Consider the following 24,892-nt stretch of genomic DNA (forward strand, 5'->3'; position numbering starts at 1 on the left):
TACTGTAAAGTGCTTCCATTATTGCCTTAAATTTATTATATTTTGATTAAGTGATAAATGAACTAAATCAGGCCAATGCTATGCAGTATATTTTTAAGGATGGTATAATTTTTTTATATTCAACATCCGGAATCTCTTGCATAAAAATACTAACATTTGTGAGCAAATTCAAACTTGCTTTTTCTGTGACAGTTGTGTTTTCAATGCATTGCAAAAAGGAGAAAAAACTCTGACTCTAACCGCTCTCCTTACTGCCATGTGTTGGAATCGTCAGACTCTCAACATGGCCCTGAAAGGCAATGTTTTTACAAGGCACAACCACATATGACCGTTACCAACCACTGAACACACCAGGAGCCAACAGCGTGAGCTAGCTTGCACACTCTTTCTATGTATACGTGCCTTTTCCTTCATCGTTGCTCAAGAGCACAAGGACAGGGCCTTTAAATGAAGAGAGAATTAAATGAACATCAACAACTCGCATGAGAAACAAAACCAACCCAAACAGCTAGAAGCAGTGGTGAGCTTAGCATGGCCGCCATGTCTGCTAACCCTGACAGCTAACCCTGACAGCTAATTTACAATAACATTTCAGGGAAAAAGGTCGGACAGACCAACAGTCAAGCGTTTTGAATAGTGTTTGGGGAGGGGGCGGCCTCCTCCATCATAGCTGCTGGAGGAGGTTGAATGGGGGCTGAGGAGAAGGGGTAAACCAGTACATGTAGTGCCTGGTCATTGGCCGGTGTGGAGGTGGGCGGAGGGAGTCGGGGTTCAAAGGAAGGAATTTGTTCTCTAGAGACTAGTGTAAGAGGGGAGTTGTGACCTTATCACTACTTGCTCCGAATGCACTAATGTACCCGTCGTTCTATCTATCCACTCCCTCACACTCACACTACCTTCCTATCACCCTTCCACCCACACACTTAAGGACCGACTACCTGCCTACCGATCCTCCTGCAAACCTGGCCCTCCTCACTTCCTCTCTTCCTATTTGCTCTCCAGAAAACATAATTTCATGGCGTTTCACGCCACCTCACAAGCAATTCAGAATTATATCTATTTTTTGCACTGTGCTTCCACCTGAATCTCTCTCTCTCTCTCTCTCTCTCTCTCTCTCTCTCTCTCTCTCTCTCTCTCTCTCTCTCTCTCTCTCTCTCTCTCTCTCTCTCTCTCTCTCTCTCTCTCTCTCTCTCATAGCAGATAAGAGCGGATGTACGAATCACTGGAACAGTGTCCTAGTAGTGTTTTATTTTACTTGTCAGTCCTTCAGCTGCTTCTTTACTTAATTATTTTATTAGTCTCTCCCCCGCCCTGGGAGAGAGAGATAGGAACAGGAGCGTGAGGAGAGTGGGAGTGTGGAAACTCTTGGCGCAACAGATCATACGAACAAACCTGGACGCACACCCAGTCACATTGGGCACACACACACACACACACACACACTACCATACGCATACATCAACAAACACAGACAAAGCTAGCGTAGCACCCACACACAGAGAATAATGTAGTTGTGAGACCACTGAACAACATACACAATGTGGTTGATTCATTCTTTGCCTCACTGGGCATTCCACACAATGTGGAACAGCAGCAGGCTTAGACCAAGGCCAAGGGAAAATAACGACTCCTAGGAGACCAGATTAATTGATTGATGAATTGTGTGGGGACTGAAGTAAGACACAAAACAATATGCACATCCAGAGACATACACTCACATATATGCCTTGCATCCAAACACACAAGCATAGACAAACAAACACACACACACACACACACACACACACACACACACACACACACACACACACACACACACACACACACACACACACACACACACACACACACACACACACACACAGAGAAACATTTCGACTAGTGAAGAATACAACAAACAAACACGCAGCAGATGAAATGCTTAAACTGGTGCTATATAATTACTATAATAATTGTGTGGGGTTCCCCTTGGCCCGCTGAAGCTGGTCCCCCACCCCCCCCCCCCCCCCCCCCCGTCCCCTACCCCGTCCCCCCAAACCCAGTGTAATTTCCCTGGTCACTGTCTGTCTTCATAGGACAGAGAAAGACACTTGTTCAATTAAAGGAACCATGCAAGACTTAGCCGGTGTAATACCCACAAGGCCCATATCTCCCCTGCACTTTCACAGTCCGTGTGCCTTCATGCACACACACACACACACACACACACACACACACACACACACACACACACACACACACACACACACACACACACACACACACACACACACACACACACACACACACACACACAGCCATAACTCGCACACAGTAATCCTATTCAACCTCAACGGTTTGTATGCTTGGTATGGTTTGAGCATGCAAATGTTTTGTAAAGTGAGGAAATCCAAAACGTTTGTCTTTGAGTCGAGGTTCTCTTGACAACAACAGGGCTCTCAAGTTTTGAACTTAGTTCAGAGTGAGATTTTGTCGGCGGGGGGGGGGGGGGGGGTATATTAACATGTGACTGCATACAAATGTCTCCAGAGATGTGACTAATGTATGATAGTAAGCATTATTGTCCCTTCACACTTATATTCAGAAAAAAACACTGCCTCAAAAGGCTATTGGCCTAAGCAACACCAGAAGAGGCATATACTTTTCCCTGAAATTTTATATTTCTGCAAACGTGCAGAAATATATATTTATGTGGCATTCAGTCCAATGTTTAAAATATATCTGTCGTATTAAATTGGCCAATGCTGTGGTAAAGTGTGTAAAGTATGACCAAGTGTTTAGAACTTCATCAATCCCTTGTAGTAGAAATGTGTTAATGTTTGTCCCTATAAAACAATAATGGTAAAAAAAAAATACAAAACATGACGGTAACTCTAAAGTCAAACTGTCCAATCTGAAGGCTCTACTTAACCTCTCCCCCTACTCACTTCCACCAATGCAAAGCGAACAGAACTAAGTAGGGCAGGGTGTAGCCTAACTAGTTTGTGAACAACCCAGAGAAATGCAATGCAAATTCAATGTGAACATGTATGAGGCTTTGTAATAAAATCCAGCACGGTTTTGAAATTCCGCCAGGACACACATTTTTTTAAAAGTGTATCAAAAAGAGGGCATGTTCGGGCAAAAGAGGACGTCAGGTTACCCTACGTACGGGGAACCCATTTGACTCCTACCTGTTCCACTGTTAAATAGCGGTGCAAATTGGTGGGCGCTATACTGGTAATGTCTCTGCGTGAGAAATACGAAGTGTGGCGTGTGAGAGTGTGCATGGGTTGAATTGCGTGTGTCTCACGCCGAATGCATGAGACTTGAGAGCCCTGCAACAAACCTTGCACTGGACCTGAGACACTTTTGTTTTGTTTGTTGAACTAAAAAACTGGTATCACCACAAACATGGGCGATGTTTAGATTTAACGAATAAGTAGTGCAAGTCTGCACATAAACACACAGCGTGTGGTTTGAGTCCCAAACATTTTCGTAGTAACATTTCATCTAATTCACCCACGCAATACAAACATAAAACCACACTCACACATACACACACCCTCACATACACACACACACACACACACACACAAAAGGAATATTTACCACCCATGCTTATGGCTAGCGGTCGCTAGCAGGTCCTCATAGCAGCTCTCGCCAAGGTTGGAGGTTCGCTGGCGGCGGAACGGGGAAGGAGGAGGAGGAAAGACATGCGAGGGGGTGTACAGTGGTTTCCTGTGTGTGTGTCTTTTTGTGTGTTTGGCGGGCGGATGCGTGGCTCAACAACAGCTGACAGGAGGAGAGTGGGGTCGATTGGAGCAGCAGCAGCTAACACTGAGTCCTGCTGAAGGAATTGGGACGTGACCCGCCCCTCTACTACACAGGACCTGAGCCCACACACACACACACACACACACACACACACACACACACACACACACACACACACACACACACACACACACATACACACACACACAGACAGACCCCCACACAAGCACACACACACACACACACACACACACACACACACACACACACACACACACACACACACACACACACACACACACACACACACACACACACACACACACACACACACACACACGTCGAGGACTGCTCATGGCACATCGGCTGTCTGTCTCTCCCAGTTTCTCTTTCAAACTGTCCCTCTTTATGTTGCTCTTTCTTTCCTCACTCGGATTCTCCCTCTCTCTCTCCATGTTTGTCTTTTTCTCTCCATTTTCTAATTCCATTTTTCAACTGTTTTCCTTTTTTCTCTTACTCTTTCTTTCTATTGTTTCCCTCCCTCCCTCTGTGTCTGTCTGTGTCGCACAGTTTTCTCCATCTACATTGTCTGCTTCTGTCCCTTTCGGCCTCTTTTCTTTCTTTCTTTCTCCCTTCCTTCCAAAAGCTCTATCTTTCTCCTCTATTTACCCTTGTATCTCTCTGTTTCTTTCCGTTTGTCTCTACCTCTCTCGGTCTGTCTGTCTTTCTGTCTGTCTCTCACTCTATTTATTTGATCCTCCTTGCTGCCAAGTGAAGCCCTCCCCTTCCCCCCCCTCTCCTCTCTCCTCCATCTATAATAAGCCCCTCTCTATCTCTCTCTGTCTGTTTATCGCTCTCTTTACCCCTTGCTCCCCTGCTCAACTTTCAACACTCTCTCGCCCATGACTTCTTCACCTCGTTCTCATCTCTCTCCGTCATATCCTTCTGCGCACACACACACACACAAGCACACGCACACACACACACACACACACACACACACACAGACACACACACACACACACACGTACACACACATACACTACCAGTAAATGCGTGTGTCTCCATTACATTTCCTGTCCCATCTTCGTAGATCCATTTGACGGAAGTGTGTGTGTTTGTGTGTTTGTCTGTGTATGTGTATTTGTGTGTGCGTGTGTGTGCCTGTGTGTATGAGAGCGAGGAAAGATGCCACAAATAGCCGCCAAAGGCTGTTTGACTCCTAGCTGCAAGGTTCCTGTACTAAGTTGACACCCCAACCCCTTAGAATTCTCCACAAGATGCCAACAACTTGCTCTTTGAACACATGCACTTCAATGCACTGTACTTCACTGAAGTCCCTGAGGTTAATGGTGTCTGCTGCCCATCAAGGTCACTGCTGGTCCCCTTGAGGTGTTTTTCTGTACAGATGAATTAACAATATATTTGACAATTTCCTCCTAAGGGAAAAATAGGACTCATATAATTACATTTAAAGCATTTAGCAGACCCTTTTTCCAAAGCAACTCCCAATAAGTACATTTATCATGAGCTGAAACAATATATCACTTTCAACCTCAAGAGTAAAATGTTCGAAATATATAACCGACACAATAGGTGTTCTAATGCATATTGTATGCTATTTCAAATCCATAGACTGTAATATATGTGATGGCTTCATGAATATTATAATTGCACTGAAGATAATTGCAGTTATTGTAACCCCCGTTACTCCCTTTTAGCGCGGCAGTGAGAAAAATATGCTATTCCTGCCGTCCGTATGATATGATAATTTAATCCACACAAAAGGAAGGCTATAAAATCATCGGCAGATTACAAAAGTGAGACATTTTAACAATCAAAAAGGTTTTTCTGTCAATAATAAGCGAGGGAAACAAAATAGCTATCCGTGTTCAACATTTGAACAATTGCAGAACAGCCCGTTAGTTATGCAATCCACAAATTAAAAAGTCTGAGGCAAATGTGATTAAAACGTCAATCTGGAAAAAAGGGTTGCCGTGGCAACGCAGTGGCAATGTCCACTGACTCACCCTCAACCCAAAAGATTAAAAAGGGGATTTTATTTAATTCAAAAATAAATAATCAATAATCGTTAACCCCAGGTCGAGAGATAGGGGGTTCAATACCTGCCCCCGTAATGTATCCAAATACGCTGTGAGCCAAATCGAGAGAGGATGAGAGAGGAGAACATTTTGACGGAGGAAGGCAGTTAGGGAAAATCTCTTGAGAGAGAGAGAAAAATGAAATACATCGAAAAAGGTGTAAAGAAAAGTCCCGGCAGAATACGTCTTCGCATCCAAGCACAGGAGGGTCCTGAGTGACTGTACAGACGCACCCGACTGTAACTGTTTTCCTATTATGAAGCCCTGGGAGACCCAGGGAAGCCAGAACCCTCTTCCTCCTCCCCTTTTATCTGGCCTATTGATCCCAATCTATACCACTCCTCCCCCCTCTCTCCCGACACCCCCATTCCCTCATTCAGACACACACACACAACCGCACACACACACAACCGCACACACACACACACACACACACACACACACACACACACACACACACACACACACACACACACACACACACACACACACACACACACGTCTGGAGGAGGTGGGCAAATCGATAGTTAGGGTGGGAATGAAGACACAGGAGTATTATTAATGTACAAGGTACAGAGTACAAGCCATATTGGATCTAAATGCTTGATGGTTGTGGGGGAAATTACTAATACTCACATTTATAACCAAGATGGCCGCTAGATTACCAACCCCCGTGGAGGCCAAAGTGCTCCCCTACAACACAACAAGCGCCTTGAGTGACCATGGGTTAGAAAAGGGCCATATAAATGCAGTCCATTTACCATTGACTATTGATGACATTGAGAGAGAGAGAGAGAGAGAGAGAGAGAGAGAGCGAGAGCGAGAGCGAGAGCGAGAGAGAGAGAGAGAGAGAGAGAGAGAGAGAAAGAGAGAGAGAGAGAGAGAGAGAGAGAGAGAGAGAGCGAGAGAGAGAGCGAGAGCGAGAGCGAGAGCGAGAGAGAGCGAGAGAGAGAGAGAGAGAGCGAGAGCGAGAGCGAGAGAGAGAGAGTGTGCGAGAAAGAGAGAGAGAGAGAGAGAGAGAGAGAGAGAGAGAGAGAGAGAGAGAGAGAGGGAATGGGAGAGTAGCCACTTCCTGCCTCTAACCTGTTGCTTAGCAGCCAGCTGGAGTCATGTCTCTCAGCGTCTCTAGGGCTAGCGGCGGCCGGACCAATGGGGGGGGGGGGGGGGGGTGCAGTTTCCTGCTCAGCGGGGCGTGTCCCCAGCGCCATCACTCAGGCTGTCACCTGCCTTCTGAGAGCGGCGAGCGGACGCTGTAGTCAGTGGCATTTGGCGGCGTAATTGAATTCAGAGAAACAGGGAGAGGGGTTACAAGGGAGGGGGAGGGGGGGGTCTAGACACAGAAAATGGCAAGGTGTAGCTGAGGGATGGGGGCGAGGGATACGGTAGGAGAGGGTGTTGTGGGGTCGGAGGAGACGTTGTTTGCACTGACGGTGTTTGGTGGCACTGATGATATCTAGGTGGTGGTGGTGGTTGTGGTGAAAAGGTGTAGAAAAGGGGATCGTGGTGAATAGGAACGTTTTTTGTCGTGTTGGTGGAGGAGGAGGAGGAGGAGGAGGAGGAAGAGGAGGAGGAGGAGGAGGAGGAGGAGAAGGTGGAGGAGATGGTGGAGGAGGAGGAGGAGGAGGAGGAGGAGGAGGAGGAGATGGTGGGAGTGGTAGAGGAGGAGGAGGAGGAGGAGGAGGAGGAGGAGGAGGAGGAGGAGGAGGAGTTGGAGGAGGAGGAGGAGGAGGAGGAGAAGGTGGAGAAGATGGTGGAGGAGGAGGAGGAGGAGGAGGAGGAGGAGGAGGAGGAGGAGGAGGAGGAGGAGGAGATGGTGGAGGAGATGGTGGAGGAGGAGGAGGAGGAGGAGATGGAGGAGGAGGAGAAGGTGGAGGAGATGGTGGAGGAGGAGGAGGAGGAGGAGGAGGAGGAGAAGGTGGAGGAGATGGTGGAGGAGGAGGAGGAGGAGAAGGTGGAGGAGGTGGGGGTTGGTGGAGGAGGCCGGCGGGGGGGTGGTTGAGACACCGGTGCAGCTGGTGGGGGTGCGCCAGAGGAAGCGGGCATCCGAGTGCATCCACACCGTCTTGCCAGCCCCTCCTCACATCTGTCTGCTGCTGTCTGTTCGAGGCGGCAAGACAGATGCAGCCATGAGAGTGACCAGGCAGATGTGCCTTTGATACCGGAGCGGCCGCGATTATGAGCCATAAAATATGGAACCGTGCCACCTGCCTCTTCAGCCCCGCGCGCCGCCATTACACAAACCTAACACGTACGCTCTTTCGCACACACACACACACACACACACACACACACACACACACACTCAGAAGACATGCCCGCCGTGTGCCTTGAACTGCTTCGGCAGATCAATGCGTGACAAATTGAAGCCATTCCGGGCTGGCAGGTGCGTCGCGCGGCTCTTGATGTCTCCATCTGAATATGTTCAGAAGGAATTATGCCGCGTATCAATGCATTCTAACCTGGCTTTGGAACGCAATACACCCGCTTTGGTACTCCTCAAATGCAATTTGACTTGGTGGCCATGAAAGACGGGAATTGGCCTTTGAAAGGAGAAAAAAAAAAAAGAGATATGCAGTTGAGCAATTGTGAGTGATGGCGGGTCGTGCCACACTTGAAGACAAACAATGGTGGGTACTCGATGCGTCACTGTGGATGCATTCTCCTCTGGCGTTTGAAAAACTGTTGTTTGCTGACAAAAATATCTCTTATTTAAATCCGATTCTGTTTGACTGATGACTTTATGGCGTCTGTGGGGATGGTGTTGATGGTAATGTCCAGGGGAGCGGTTGTTGATGGGAGAGGTGGGAGGGGAGACGATGTGGAGAACGCGGTGGTGGAGATGGTGGTGGGGGTGATAGTTGAGGTTGGGTGGGGTTTTGGCAGAGGAGTAGTTGGTGGTAGAGATGGTGGTGGTGTTGGCGGCGGTGAAGTGGAAGGTGTTGGTCGTGATAGTGGTGATGGTAGTGAAGCTTGGGGTGGTGGTGGAGATAGTGGGGATGTTATATCTGCCGGTGGAGACTGGGTTGTCGGAGGAGAAGGTTGCGGCATCATTTGTTTAACTGCTTTCTGGTTCTTTTATTGTCTTCAAGGCAGCTGAATGCATCCACCAACGCAGACACCAAACGGAATCCGAAGCCCAGGAGCCCTTGAGTCTCTCTCCTCACACAACACCTCATCACCTCCACACCAAAGCTGTCCCGCTTCCGCCTACGGTTACGAATCGCTTCACAGCTGTGAGGGCGAGGGAAGGTGTCATCCCGTTCGAGTGGGGAAGAGGTGGAAGAAGGCTGTGGATGGGGAGGAAGGAGGAACATCCTGGATGGTTTCACACCCAGGAAGCCTGGGGACTTCCGGAGGGACAAGACTTGAAGACAAAGAAAGCAGAAAGCAAACAAACGCAGAGAAGAAATGATGTTGAAATGGGGACAGATGGCGACAGAGAGAGAGAAACAGTAATAGAGGGAGCAAGATAGCGACAGACAGAGAGGCAGACAGGCAAAGAGACAGAAAAAGAGACAGTGACAGAGAGAGAAAGAATAAAAATGACACGTTGCAGAGGAAGCACAGAGTTCACAGAAAGGTTTACGTTAAAACTAAGCCTGACAGGGCATGTATTAAGCAGAGAGAGAGAGAGAGAGAGAGAGAGAGCGCAACATGGAGAGCCAGCAGCAGCATAAACAATATCAACTCCATACGCCCCTTAACCAGGTATATAACGCACGAGAAACAAGCTGCATCGCAGTATTTATTATTCTTTATTTATTTTGGGGAAAATAACCAAAGGAACCAAGGGACAATGCCGTAGTGATTGTCGTTTTAATGCATCAGAGGGAGAGAGGAGTGAGGGAGGGAGAGAAGGATGGAGGGAGGTTGGGTGAGAGGGAGAGAAAGATATGGTGGATGTACTTTAAACGGCAAGATAATCCCTCCTCAAAGCAGCGTTTGGGTTCACGCCCAGGTGAGCGAGGGTTGACTCGACGCTGAGTGTATTCCTGTCTAAGTTCCGGAGTTAGTGCTTCTCCGCGGCAACAGACAACGTAGAATAAAGGTAATGACCTTAACACTCGTGCTGTGATTCTACTTGAATAAAGCACAGCAATGCTTACTAAACAGTTGACCTACAATTGAACTAAGAATGAAAGGGCAGGATATTCATTTGGTATAAATATACAAATAATTACGAATATCTAGAAGAGAAGGCTCGTATTGACGTTGTATACAACCAACAAAAACATGAGGATGGTTTACATTTTTTTATACAGGTTTGGGTGTTCTTGTGACTTTAAGGTAATTATGAGCTGATGTATTCTAGTCAGGACTACATCACATTTGTGTGTGAACAGAGCTGTTCATCCCTTAATTCTGCACTTGCTCTGAGTTGTGTGTTAATCTCCCACCTGTCATGCGACTTTTCTGTGTCGTTCGCACACATACACACACTCGCCCACACACAACATCCAACCTGGCCATCCAAATCCTGGCAGGCGGCTGTGATTTAGCACGATGTGCTTTGTCGTGGAAGTGTCAGCAGTGACGAGCAAACGGACACAGAACACACAGTTCCACCCGGAACTCTACAAAACCAGTCATACTATGCAGAGAGAGAGAGAGAGAGAGAGAGAGAGAGAGAGAGAGAGAGAGAGAGAGAGAGAGAGAGAGAAGAGAGAGAGAGAGAGAGAGAGAGAGAGAGAGATGTGACGGGGAGACAGAGAGAGAAAAAATAACAGAAGAGACAAGGCAAGGCAAGGCAAAGCAAGGGATGGGGGAGCCAGGGAGCGAGCAACAGATAGAACGAGTGTGTGAGAGAAGGACATCGTTGTATGTAACCAAGGTCTCAGTAGACGGCGCATCATGTCTGATGTGGCTCTCTCCCTACTGCAGAACCTCTCTAATCTCCCGTCCACATCCGGCCAGAGGGGATGAGGAGGGGTGAGGAGGAGGGGTGAGGGAGGGAGGGGGACGTGGTAGGGGAGACAACATCAAGGCTCCACACCGCCCAGCGGCTCTTGAGCAATTTCATAACGTGGAACGACATCCCTGAGCGCTCGCTCGCGCTCTCTCTCTCTCTCTCTCTCTCTCTCTCTCTCTCTCTCTCTCTCTCTCTCTCTCTCTCTCTCTCTCTCTCATCACCCGCTCATCTCTCTCTATTCATTTTTCCTCTCTCCTCCTCTGCTCTCGCGTGGGCGCCTGTTTCCTGCCATTCAAAGAGGCTGTGAGAATGTGTGGTGTGTGTGTATGTGTGTATTGGTATGCAAGTGTGTTTAAGTGCCTGAGTGTTCACTTGTGACGATATGTGTCTGTGATTGTGTATGTGTATCTGTGTATGTGAGTTTTACTCAGTTTGCATATGCATGTAAGTGTCTATATGATCCTGTGTGTGTGTGTGCGTGTGTGTGCGTGTGCGTGTGCGTGTGCGTGTGTGTGTGAGTGTGTGCGTGTGCGTGTGCATGTATGTATTTCTTCGATTATATCTTAGTGAATTTAAATGAGAAATCTTGGGCGGGCAGAATTGGAGCCGGCCTTCCCGGCGATCGATCAATGTGTTTAAACACTAAAAATGCATTGTGCATTAACCACAAAAACGCACAGTTAAGCTTTATCGATCGGCGGGGGAAGACAAATAGTTTGGGAATGCACCGATTGTGCGCTCCCATGAATAAATGCAGGATGATTCCCGATCCCGTTTGCATTTGGGTGGGAGGGATACAATAGTGGGGTGTGCAGGTGGTCCATTTTTAAAGTCCTACTATGGAACATTTCCCTGTTAAAACCTCTTAAAGCACAAGACCTCTGATATGGATTTTGTTGAGTTGTGCACTTACATACACAGTCGTTTCAAACAATGGTCAAACCCAGAGAAATCCATAGTTCCATTAAAGGTAGCATTCCGTTATGGTTGGTGAGGTTGCGTGTCAATGGCGTCATATGCTTTTATCCACTGACTTGGGAAACACATGAAAACGTAATCCAGTAGAGACCTAATTTATTGGTATATTATTTTAATATGGATGTAGCGTACTATGATGTGCTACAATGACAGGAAGCTCATGCCGACCAACAAGCTAATGCATGCGGTAACGTTATAAAAAGGCATCATAAAGAACCCTACATCGTTCTTTATGATTCCCTTTGACCACAGATACCAGTCCTGGGCTGCCCCAGGGTTGAATTTGCCACATAGTGTAAGCTTTAGCTGTATGGGTAGTCAACTCATCTGATGGTATTAATAAGTAAACATTACTGTTCGTTGCTGGCGATTTTTTTCAAATTAAAAAACATAATGTCAATAACAGTGATGGTACATAGCTTGAATAAAACCTTAACCCATAACCTTATCGGATGACTTCCTGTGTCACCTCATCAAACCATGGATTTTGTTATTATTTTGATTGAGAGACCTCTAGCGGAGAGAGAAAACATAGTATACCTTTAATTCAGTTTTTTTCTGAAGAACCAAAATGTAGGACTAAATTTAAAAACATTGTGCGGATATGAGTTATACAAGGAGAACATTGCCAAGAGCAAACATTGCCATCTGGGTTAATACCACAAAGCCATGAGTACAGTTTGAAAGGAATTTAATTCTCTGTGATTTTTCATCTGCATGAACACATACACATGCACACAGACACACACACACAAACACACACACACACACACACACACTTGGTCGACTATTTCTTGTTGTTTTTCATGATTTGTTCAGAGTTCCCTGATATGATTAGGATGATTCAAATTAATCGCTCATAACCACTGGTCTTCAGTCCAATGAGATTATACTCCTGTATAGCAAGCCGCCACAAAAACTCCTATTACATTCCATAATCCCATCACTCTGGTCAGACTATATCCTCAAATTCAGTTTGTTGCGATGTCATCGGCCCCAGAGGCCGTCCCCACAACTAGATGGTGACATTGGTGCCAGGTGTCGTGGCATAACTATTAAGCCATATATAGTATCATTTGGCCAAATATTTTATTTTTTTTAAGCGACTGAAAGGGGAAAAGCAGGCATAGAGGTGAGGCTATTTTCCGCTCCAGGGTTGCCTCAGGTAGACAGAGAGGGGACATTGGGGTTCGAAACAGTGCCTTTTGTCTGGGAGTCATACACCATAACCATTACACTACCCTGCATTCCATCCATTCAATGTACGAGCCAAAAAGAAAGGCAATCATCGGTATCTGTACTCTAAAGGGCTGCTATGCCCATTGATGATTAGCATGGATTATTGTGATTGAAATTCATATGTCGCTACCTTTTTGCCATATAGGCTTTGTTTTCCATTCCGCGTATTGTCTTGCCTCCCCGCTTCCCCTCAGTACCATCTATGTATTGACCTTTGTGCTTGGTTCAGCCACCCCACTGCTGGAGTGATTGATGTCGCCAAAACGATAACCCCTTTCACTCTGGTCAGCTGTCCCACCTTCCTCAGTGGCATCTAAATGTAAACCCTTTCCCTATGGGTAACCGGCCTGCCTTCCTCAGAATCAATCGTGATGATCACCTTCGTACTTGGGTAAAACAGTCACATGGGATAGGACATCCTCCTCTTGTGCACTCTTCTGCTCGATGAGAACACAGGCAACTCTGTGTCTTGAGTAAACAATATCTGATTTGATAATTGACATCTGCAATGTGGGGAGGATCTGGAAATGTGCAAAAGCTCTTTCAACCTGAGTCCCTGACTCACTCTGCTATAGAGGAGTATAATGTATGTATGTATCTATTAAACCGAGGTTATATTTGTTCTATAAGTGTTGTGTGCTTTTTTGCATTTAGAAATCTCATCTTTACTAGACGCAATAATTGTTAAAGGAAATTGTCACAACATTATGGCTCACACAACATGGGCTACACTGTTTCTATTTCAGATCAATTTCAGTGGTGCTGAAAAAAACTGATGCTGCCAAGTCATCAGTTAATCCCCCTTCATGCAGGTAACTAAGGTGGTCTAATACACTGTTTAATTGGCTAGTTGGAGAGGTCACACACAGTACAGCGATCAGTATCATTGGTTAATTCCCCCAAGTGGTGGGAACACACAGGACAGACATCAACTGTGATTGGTTAATGCCCGAAAGCGCACTTTGATTTGAGTTCCAGACCAAAGTGATCTTCCATTTGCAAAAGATTGCAGTTGCAAAAGATCTAGAAAAACAACTAAATGAGGTTGCTGGTTAAATGACACCTAGACACATTAGCAGGTCCAATTTAAACCTAATTGAGATGATCTTGTTGTGGTGAACTGAGAAAAAGATAGTGAAGCAATGGAGATGAAAAGCCTAATTTACCACTGTACCATTCATCCAAATGAAGAGCCATTACGGAAGGCCGCCTTTATTCGATTTCCTTTCTGGCCACATTTCGTTTGAAATCCTCACGCAACCGCATCACTTAGCATTCCTCCTTTCCATTTCTCCTCTCATTCGAGTCGCAGCGCACTATACATTGCCAATGAGCTCCAGACCTGACTGTACAGCAGCCTTTAATGGAACCATGCATCACACCTGCAGCCCGGACCACCACCACCACCACCACTGCCCCATCCTCCCCCCTCCCCCCTCCCCTCACCGGGGGAGCCGTGTGCTCGCACAACGTCTCCCTCATGCAGATATGAGCGACCACGTCACGCACCGCTGGCTCTGCGGCAAAAAAAAAGCGGGGACAGAATAACGGGTCCGTTACACACTGACCACATCATCCATCGTTTGTACCGCTGTTCTCCTACCCCCCCCCCCCCCCCCCCCCCGACACCCCCCACACCCACCACCGCGGGGACGGAGGGGCCGTGGGGGTCCCTTCACCTCATCAATCCTTGCAGACCTTTGAGTGTGCGGTCGGCGACATTAATTAGACCACCGTGGGACACGCAGCCGTTCCCCCTCCTCTCTCGTCCCCCCCCCCCCCTCCATACACACACACACACACACACCCCCCCGCCCCCGCTGAAATTGAGCTGAAATAGAAACAGTGTAGCCCATGTTGTGTGAGCCATTCAGTGGATCTACAGGTAGGATTTAGGTTGAATGGGGGAGTCTCTCTCGCTCTCCCCTTCTCTCCCTCCCCCCCTCTCTCTCTCAATCTCTCTATCCCTCACTCCTTCTCCCTCTCTCCCCCTCTGTCTCCCTCTCCCTCTCCCTCTCCCATTCCCTCTCTCAACCCAAAAAGACATTCAGTGCACACTCCTCTCCTCCTCTCCCCCCCTCCTCCCCCCTCTGTCACATGGTGTTACCGCCGTGGGTGAGGGCGCCAGGGTGACCCACCAGGAGAACCCCTGACGTCCCCCCGTCCACCCAGCCCGCCTCTCTGCTACCAGCCTTCACCAGCGCCGACATGTGACCTTGCCGGGAGGGGTTGCATGTGTTTGTGACATGTAGAAACACACACATATGCAAACACACACATATACACACACACACACACACAGGCACAAAAACACACACACGCACACGCACACACACACACGCACACACACACACACACACATACACACACACAGACATTCATTACCATGTGCACGTGAACAAGACACCACATACCAACCTCAACACACACACAGACGTAAGAACGATGGTGACACAAATAGACGTGCACGCCGCACACCTGCAGACACGCACACATCAAAAGACTGCTGTGATCTCTCCATTCAAACGTGGCGAGAGAATGTCAGAACCGCAGCAGAGTCCGTCACGATGACGCACAAACAACACAATCACACACACACACACACACACACACACACACACACACACACACACACACACACACACACACACACACACACACACACACACACACACACACACACAGACGCACACACACACACACATACTTCCAGGGTCAGCAATCATACTGAGTTCACCGGTGCTGCATTCACCAAGGCCAGTGTCTGTGTTAAAAACAAACACCCTTCGCCCGTCGTCCTCCTCCTCCTCAATGCACCTCTGTTGGTTTAATAACAACGCGAAGTGGAGTAGGTGCTTCACAAGGGCCCCGCCTTGGGTAAACACCAAAACAATTGTGGAGGAGGAAAGTGGACAGCTTAACCACGCCGTGTTTCTATTGTTGTGGATGTTGTTTGTTTGACCCCCTGCTGCTTCCCACTGTATTAGTCGTGTTTTCGTGTATGATTAGAAGAATGCACGACAGGGAACTGTAAAAATGTCTTTGTGCTTTACTCTTTCATAAGAGCACACACACACAGAGCCACACATACACACACACACACACACACACACACACACACACACACACACACACACACACACACACACACACACACACACACACACACACACACACACACACACACACTAAAATGTATTCTATCCATTCAGTCAAGAAAAGGCTGAGCTGGACATCGAGGGTCAAAGGTCAATCCGAACCTCATCCGGCTCTCCTGAGGTTTCGACTGACGCATCAAACTGTCTTATCGGGTTAATGCGCTACCCTGATCCCCCGGCAACGTGGAGCAAACGACTCGCTGTGGACCCGGAGACGGACAAGCTAATGCTAACTCATCAACAGGGCTGGACATATAGCAACGCACGCATAGGGAGCCACCCCCAGCCAGGGGCATCCCTCTAGTGTCCACAGTTATCATCCTCTAGCAGATAGAGCACAGCATCAGGGCTGCCAATGCTGATCACGAAGGAACTACATTACCCAACAGCCACTAGGACACAACAGCAAATCTGCCAACTTGTAAAACAGACGTACATTTTGCTCACTTATATAATAGATCTTAATTCGCGACATGAATAAAGATCAAGCTCTAACCGGCTGAAGTTCAACTCTGAGTATCTAAAAAACATTGAATCTATCGATACAATTATTTCAAAATAACCAAAAGAAGGGTACAAAATAGGTAGGTAGGGAGGGTTCAACACACAGGAATCATTTGGGAGAGTTGTCAATCTGGGGTAGTCGCTCGTTTGAAGGATTTTGAAGGATCGGTCGGAAAAGGTTTGGGGGGCCCCCTTTGGAATGTCACGTGTAAACCGCAGTCCAAACAGACAATGCTCCCCCAGCGAGGAGGACAAAATGCATTACAGCATTACAGCAACAGGTGTGCCCAGCACAAAATGGCCGCCACCATCGTGGTGGGCAAGGCCAGGGGAAGCGAAGCAAAGAAACATCATCTTACCTTCAACAGCATACTCCTCTGCTAGGGTGGAGGCGACCAGACGGAGACACATGGAAGAGAGGAGAGACACACAGGGAGAAAAGGAACAACCATTAGATATTGAAACACTTTGTTTTCTTTATATAAGGATTAGGGTTAGATGGGACAGAGAAGATGCTTTCCATGCAAAAGTCAAACAGTTTGTAAAGGGAATCTAGTTGAATCTGTGAACCTGGCCAGGGTCAGACAAATCCCAACCATTGACCTTATATGGTGCCGGTTTGGCACAATGACTGGAGAGGGGAGTGTCCAATTGGAGCGCCATTCAGGTCTTTTCACAAAGAACCAAAATGGCTGCCGCTGATGTGTCGCGCTGTTGCTCTGATTGGTTAAAGGTCAATCCGAGAGGCAATTTGGTCTGTGCCCATAGATAATACTCCTTGGAAATCAACAATGAACTGGGAGGTTCCAGACTAACACGCATTCGCAAATTGTTCTGGCAAATATCAGGCTACAAAGAATGAGCATATCAGCATACTAAGATAATTGAAAAAAAAATCCTTCAATATTAGAATATTTACCTCTTCACCCAAGTACAGCATGATAATAAATCAATCAGTAATAACAATGATGAATGACAGTGACCGGTTTAGGGTTGAGGGTTCGATCCCAAATGTCCGCTGTCTAGCATGTAGGCATCCTTTAGCAGGATTACCCTCCCCTACCTGCTCCTTTTAACATCTCTGAAATCCACTGTAAACCTCTTTGGATGAGAGCATTCGAGTAAATAACTAAAAAGCGGCAAAATGGGTTATCGGGTTGTGTGTGTTTACGTGTGTTAGTCGGAATGTGTTTGCCCAGATTCCGACGCTTCAAGCCGCGCTTGATTTCAATGCAGAGAGTGCGTTCCCTGGTCCAGGTCACTGCGTGTCACTACTCGTATGAAAGCACATTCATCAGAAGTGGTTAGAGCGACGGCCTCGCTGCTTAATGAAAACACTGTTGACGTTAAAAGGCAGCCGTGGTAAGAGCCGCGTGTATGCGTGCGTGCGTGCGTGCGGTCGGGTTACGGACACGTCGGATCGTGAAGGCCTAATCAGTGGATTGCTGATATTCTGACGCTTAATCCAAAGCGACTAAAGGTTATTATTATTATGGAGAAGGTGGGAGTTAGGGCCTTCTAGCTCAGGCTTGCCTGTGGAGCAGGCATAAGAGTGTGGAACATTTCCCCTAGATACCTAACCCCTACCCACTGCCTAATGCCACGTATAGTCATTCACTTTAAGCTGCTAAGGATACAAAAAAGTAGGGGTAACTATAGTGGATCAAAAGCCCTGCAAATCACAACACAGCTGAAGTGATTCTTTAGAAGATCCCTCAGCCACGTACATCCCCAGCCTCTTTCCCTGAATCAAACACAAATGCTAGCAGGGTTGAGTAGCTTTACGTTGACAAGAGGAGGCAATCAAGGGTGTACCATATAAAACGATTCCTGTGTGTCCTCTCCATGTAGCTCTGAAAATATGAACCGTTTTGAAGGTATACTCCGCAACTGAAGAAATCCCCTTCCCCTGCAAATGATCATAAAACATTATCCTCTATAGAGAAGGCCCTGTTTTACAATTTCATCGCCTAATTCACACACAAACTCATATTATGGTCCCTCCCCCACCTCTCTCTCCGAGCCATTCCGTCTCCAAAGAGCAGATTAAGGTTCTTCCATCAAAAGCTCTCTCCGGAGAAATTGGTTAGCGGCGTTAATTGCAAAACGTGCATGTTCACAGTCATTAATATGATGAGGTGTCTCGCAGAAGATGTGTCAAACACGCGCGCCCACAGACGCACACACACACACACACACACACACACACACACGCACACACACACACACACATACACACGCACACACAGCGAATGTTGGCATTTCAGCGTGCGTGAGAGATGGGACAAAAAATGTTTCAGAGACCAAGTTATGCGAGGGATATGCGCTCAGTATTATTCTGACGGAAAGCATACCCCGGTGTTGACCGTTCATTTCAGGAATGTTTATTTTCCAGGCAAAAATATTCTGACTTAACCGAAGGATTGTGGCAGTCCCACGAACCTAGACTGATATCCGTTTAGAGAAGCTGTGCTCAACGGATTACCTCGTGTTAAAAGGAAACCGTTTTACCATCTGCTGGGATGTTGATGAGCTATTAAAAGCCATCCCGGAATCTACCCTTTAGTGACATCACAAGTGGGTGGGTGTACCCAGATGTATGATTGATAGATAAGCCAACACAGTTGGTTCAGTCCACTAAGTGGCCTGTAGACTTCATCTATCAAGCTCTGTACACACATTTTGGGGATCTTTCAATGCAACTGGAAACGCAGAACAAAAAAGCGGAACAATAAAAACGTTCAGTATTTACATTGTTTGAGGCAGAATAATTGTTTCAAATGTATAATGATTCAAGCAAAATTCATAAATAGCAATTATCCACCAATTTCAAAGTACATTGTAGTTTAAAAGTAAAGGATTGATGTGGATCATGATATTTCTTTAGTCCAGTGAAGAAGACCTGAGATTTAAGTCATTTGATTAATTTGAGCATGTATAATTTCCTAAGAAAAAATGTCAGACAGACATTCTGAGATACTAGGAGCTCTTTGAAAATGACTGTAGAAGGAATAATACAATTAAAACACAAGAACCAAAAGGCTATCAATGTCATTCGAGGGGAACTATTTCCAGTCAAACACACTGTTGCAGGCTGAATAAATAAATAATTCAGCTCGCTTATCACAAGGAAAATAATTAATAACTACACAAACGACTTGGTGTCTCGGCCAACCGTAATTGGCATGAATTATAAAAAACGAGACAAACAAAGCTCGGAGAGACCGAATACACAGAACTGAAGGTGAGTTAACTCGGCTGAAGTTGAATCGTTAATAAATCAACATATGCTCGTTCACTACCCTGCTGTGCCTTAGATTTACCTGTCGGGAGTAGGAACTAGCGGCGGTTCAGGGTACAACTTTGGGATGTCACATCTACACACACAATGAGTCCATCAATTTACAGTTGGACATTGTCGTGGATTAAGTGTCGTCGTATGGAGCAACAGCATGAATGACAGTTCCTCCTTCGTTCAAAATGGCCGCCTTTAGTTCGTAGATATTGTTGCTATTTCAGTACCAGTTGTCATTTAGCAGACATTTTTATCCAAAAGGTGACATACACTGATGTTACTGTCGGTAAGGAGCTGCTCTAGGATAGCTACCAGTCAGGCTTTGGAGATCAGGCTTGAACCTGAACATTGTGAATGAGGATTGAACACCCTAGCTAGAGCCGACCCCTACTGCTATAAGATCACTTCTAGTTTTCACTTCGGTACAACTCAGAGAGAGTGGCTGCTGAACTGTGAAGAATATAATTCACTCGATTTCCTTTGTCGTAATTTCGGCCGGTAATTGTACAAAGCAGCGTAATAATAGGAAGCAAAACATCAAAAGGAGATCCTTGAACCAAAAAACGTTCCCAATGATTGCTAAACAGCCTTTTTCATTTCTAAGGGGGGGGGGGGGGGGGGCTGGGAGTTTCACACGTTGTGACTCACTCTCCAGCGGAAGGGGAACCGGTCTAAAGTGGCATTGTTCTCTCTGGCGTTGAGAAATGGGAATTTCAGAGCTTTAGGGAAGGGGGAGCAAAAGTGGGTGAGAGACATATAGATAGAGAAAGATAGAGAGAGAGAAGCAGGCCTCTCTACCCCGGACATAGATATAATAGAGACACAAAGGGGTTTCTATTGAACACAAAGAATATGAGTAGAGGGGACAAAACTATGACGCCAGGAGAATACATGTAGAGCTCTCTCCCTTTTATTTTGCTCCCTGCTGGGTCTAACTGCCCATCCCTCCACCCCGTCCTCTCTCCCCACCGCCCTCCCTCTCTCTCTCTCTCTCTCTCTCTCTCTCTCTCTCTCTCTCTCTCTCTCTCTCTCTCTCTCTCTCTCCCCCCCTCCGTCTCTCTCTCTCTCTCTCTCTCTCTCTCTCTCTCTCTCTCTCTCTCTCTCTCTCTCTCTCTCTCTCTCTCTCTCTCTCTCTCTCTCTCTCTCTCTCTCTCTCTCTCTCTCTCTCTCTCTCTCTCTCTCTCCATATGGTCAGAAACATAATTTGAAAGGTCTATTCACATACTGTACCTCCCATTGTGAAGCATTAGAATAAAAGTAACAGTTGACTCTGTTGGGTCTAACAAAGCTTGAACTTTTCATAATTACCCAAATGAGGCGCGGGGACCTGGAGCTGAAAGGAACCGACGCCACTAATCGACTGCGCTGCGACTAAGAGTTAATTTTCTCTCCTTTTATTTAAATCATTTTGTGTTCCAGGGTGCCGTGGTCTTGAGGAACATTTCTTCCAGCGCCTCATGGTGAGGGGAATTATCAGATCGCTGTGTTTCATCTCCACTTTCCTAAAACACTATGCTTTTAAACTTCTATTTATATACTCTTACAAATAAACTAAATGATTAAAAACACACAATATAATTAGTTGCCACTGGTAGCTGTTGCCAATTGAGGCAGATTTTTGGTTGAAACGACTATAGATATGGAGAAGCTGTTGTTATGAATGGGAGTTTGGTTTAGTGTAATCTAGGCTCCAGCAGTCCAACTAGGTTATAGCAGACCCGCTCGGGGGAGGCGGCATAGAGCCTTAGCCTGGGAACCAGACAAATCTCGCATGCTCATGTTCCATTGGATCTCCAGATAAGGTCTGGCTCCCCTCCAATGCAAAAGGATTCCTGCCCGGTCACGAGACAGGCTGACCAATCACAACGGCGGGATAAATGCCAGTGCAGGGGGTCACCGTATATTCAGGTATATTCATAAACAACAAAGATGGCTGCCGCTGTCTGTTGTTTCCACTATCCAGACAGTATTAAAAAGACTGTATGGTATATTTTCACTAAAAGAAGAATGTAGGACTGCACAATAGAGCTCTTGCTGAGAGGAAAGCAGTTTTTTTATGGTCGTTCAGTGCTGCGTCCCCCGTATGTTGCTATGATGAGGTTTTAGGCCTGTCTAACTGCATCCAAGGGCAGGTTGGTCTGCGCCTGTCAGTGACACTCTTTCGAAATCTAAAACTAACGGTGTGGTTCCAGACTAATTTGCAATTTGCGTTTCGTCTTGCGATGCCAGGCTAATAGAGCCTGGGCCAGGACCCAAAAGCTGCCTTGTGTCCTGCTTCATACAGAGACGTTCTGCCAAAGATATTTAATCCACGCAAGTGGATGACTATTTCGCTAAGTGTACTACTACAGTGGCCAAATACACTGCGTGGATCTGAAACCTTCTTTTTTTGTTTACTAGTGCTGGCCGAGTTTGTGCTCGCTTTTGAAAGCCAATCACGCGCATACAGAGACCCGCCTAAAACAACATGATTGGTCGAGACAATTATGTAGCGATTCACCCAGATTTCGCCTAGACTCCCATCGGACTTGAGTCTGGTTTGAGACCCTAGTTTGAGCGTAAAAGCGCTCTAACTTCAGCACCACGGACAGCGCCAAAAGACTAGACCTATAAAGTAATTGCCCGGGGACAAACCTCTTCTGCCCAGTACTCCCTGACAATGCCAACGCTCTTAAGAAAGTAAAGCAACAGGAGGAAGGAACGAGGAGACAAAGAGACTCTCAACTTTTAAAGTTCCACAGGAGGATGGAGGAGGAGGAGGAGGAGGAGGAGGAGGAGGAGGAGGAGGAGGAGGAGGAGGAGGAGGGACGTTGATGGAGAGAGATTGAATGATAATTCAGAAGAGCAGACACAAATGCAGCACTTATTCCTTTCCCCGCCGTAATGCTAATTAACTTAACTTCGGTTTTGTGTTGAGAGTGAACGATGCTCAACAAAATTATGCACCCAGACAACCATCTTCATTCGAACGAACAAAGCCCCTCCCCCCCTCGCCCGCAAATGTCCATAATTAGAACATCACTCAGCAAGCCATGCTGAAGCCCATACACGCATACAATGCCGGTCTCATTTCACACGCCCATTTTCTCACACACATACTCACGCTTTTTCTTTGTCCTCACTTATTCAATTGAGGGAAAGGAAGAGACTGAAAGGCTGATGCTGTTTGGAGGCGATGATACGCGATCGGAGAGGGGGAAAAAGAAAATGGATTCCGAATGGTTTCAATTAAAACAACATGAGCTAATTGGGCGGGAGACGCCGGGTTGCCTAACGAGACAGATGAGGGATGACGAGAGAGAGAGAGAGAGAGAGAGAGAGAGAGAGAGAGAGAGAGAGAGAGAGAGAGAGAGAGAGAGAGATACACAGAAAGAAAGAGAGAGATACACACAGAGAGACACACACACAGAAAGAGAGAGAGAGAGAGAGAGAGAGAGAGAGAGAGAGAGAGAGAGAGAGAGAGAGAGAGAGAGAGAGAGAGAGAGAGAGAGAGAGAGAGATATACACAGAAAGAGACAGAGAGAGATACACAGAAAGAGACAGAGAGAGATACAGAGAGAGAGAGACATAAGACCAAATAAATCATGTCTATTTGGGGATGATTCTGTCAGACAGACTCTGTCCTGAATATTGAGTTTGTTTCTCTTAACAGCCCTGCAATGGAACATATTGTTGTACCTGCGCCAGGGAAGAGCTGGAAGCCATCAAAAAAATAACTGCATTGTTTGTGTTAATAGACAGTGTCGTTCTCCAGTTTGTGTGCGTGCGTGCGCGCGTGCGCGTGCGTGTGCGTGTGTGTGTGTGTGTGTGTGTGTGTGTACAATGTTAGTGTGAACATACTGTACAGCACGCATCATCCAGAGTAGACCTCAGATTGTGTGTGTGTGTGTGTGTGTGTGTGTGTGTGTGTGTGTGTGTGTGTGTGTGTGTGTGTGTGTGTGTGTGTGTGTGTGTGTGTGTGTGTGCAAATATGTGAATAATCATCTAATTGGAAATGTTCATCTTTCTGACCTGGCTTGGTTTAAACTGCATATCCCAATGCCCCTTCAGCTTGGCGCACTTGAGGACATTTAGCTCCCAGCTCACCTCATTTCTCACTTCATTTACCAATAACCGAAACCAGACTGAAGTTCATGTTCACCTCAGAGATGAGCGTCTGTACATGTAAGACACAAAGTCACGGTTAAATAAAAAAAGGGGTACAAAGTTTCAGATTGATTGAAAAACCGAGGTCAGGTTTTGTTTTGATTTGTTTTTGCTGCCATCATACTTTTAACTCCCAAGATGGATGGATCAGAGGGGGGTTGAATTGCTTCGAGGGCAAAAGATGGGTTTCCCCCCCACCCCAAAATGTCCACCTATCGGGGGGGGAGTTGTCGTCGGTTGTGGCCAGTATATCGAGGTGACAAAGCCCAGGAGCGATACATGACCGCGAGGGTGCTCCATCAAACTGACAGTTAAAGTAGGTGCTGACAAATGGACACGTCAGCCGATTTATCTGGTGACCGTAAGGTTATGCAGTTATGCATTATTTAAAGATTCAGGAAAAAAGACAAAGAAAATGTGGATTAGGGCCTCTGGCGATGTTATTGAACGGCGTTGAGGAGTTTGCTGAAGGTGGATTTATACACAGTTTTTTGTTTGCATTTCTGTTTTATCCGCAAAAAGGCACTGCAATTTACAATATATGAATTGTGGAGGGATTTGTCCAACATGATTCATAATCCCTGAAACTACACAGTCTGGAGATTGTGTTTGTGTACAAATGAAAAAGTGCTTCTACATAATGTATCCTAAATCAAACAAACATTAAAAGTTTGTTCCTCAGAACTGGTCTTATCTGGTTCGGGGGGTTAACAGGTCATGAGAGTCATTCTACCAGCCAAATCAAAATGTCAATTAATGTATTGTGTTAAAACTCTTGGGGATAACCTTGGACAAACATTGAACA

At 46.4% G+C, this 24,892-nt stretch overlaps 1 protein-coding gene across 1 annotated transcript in view; it reads right to left on the bottom strand.

The window, feature by feature from the left end:
- nrxn2b (neurexin 2b) overlaps nt 1-24,892 on the bottom strand; it is a 611,205-nt gene that overhangs the window by 492,164 nt on the left and 94,149 nt on the right. Inside the window, 1 exon segment of the mRNA XM_030338327.1 lies at nt 17,006-17,026. Coding sequence (XP_030194187.1) covers nt 17,006-17,026 — 21 coding nt within the window.

The sequence above is a fragment of the Gadus morhua genome, chromosome 17 (genome assembly GCF_902167405.1).
Source record: "Gadus morhua chromosome 17, gadMor3.0, whole genome shotgun sequence".
Classification (NCBI taxonomy): Eukaryota; Metazoa; Chordata; class Actinopteri; order Gadiformes; family Gadidae; genus Gadus; species Gadus morhua.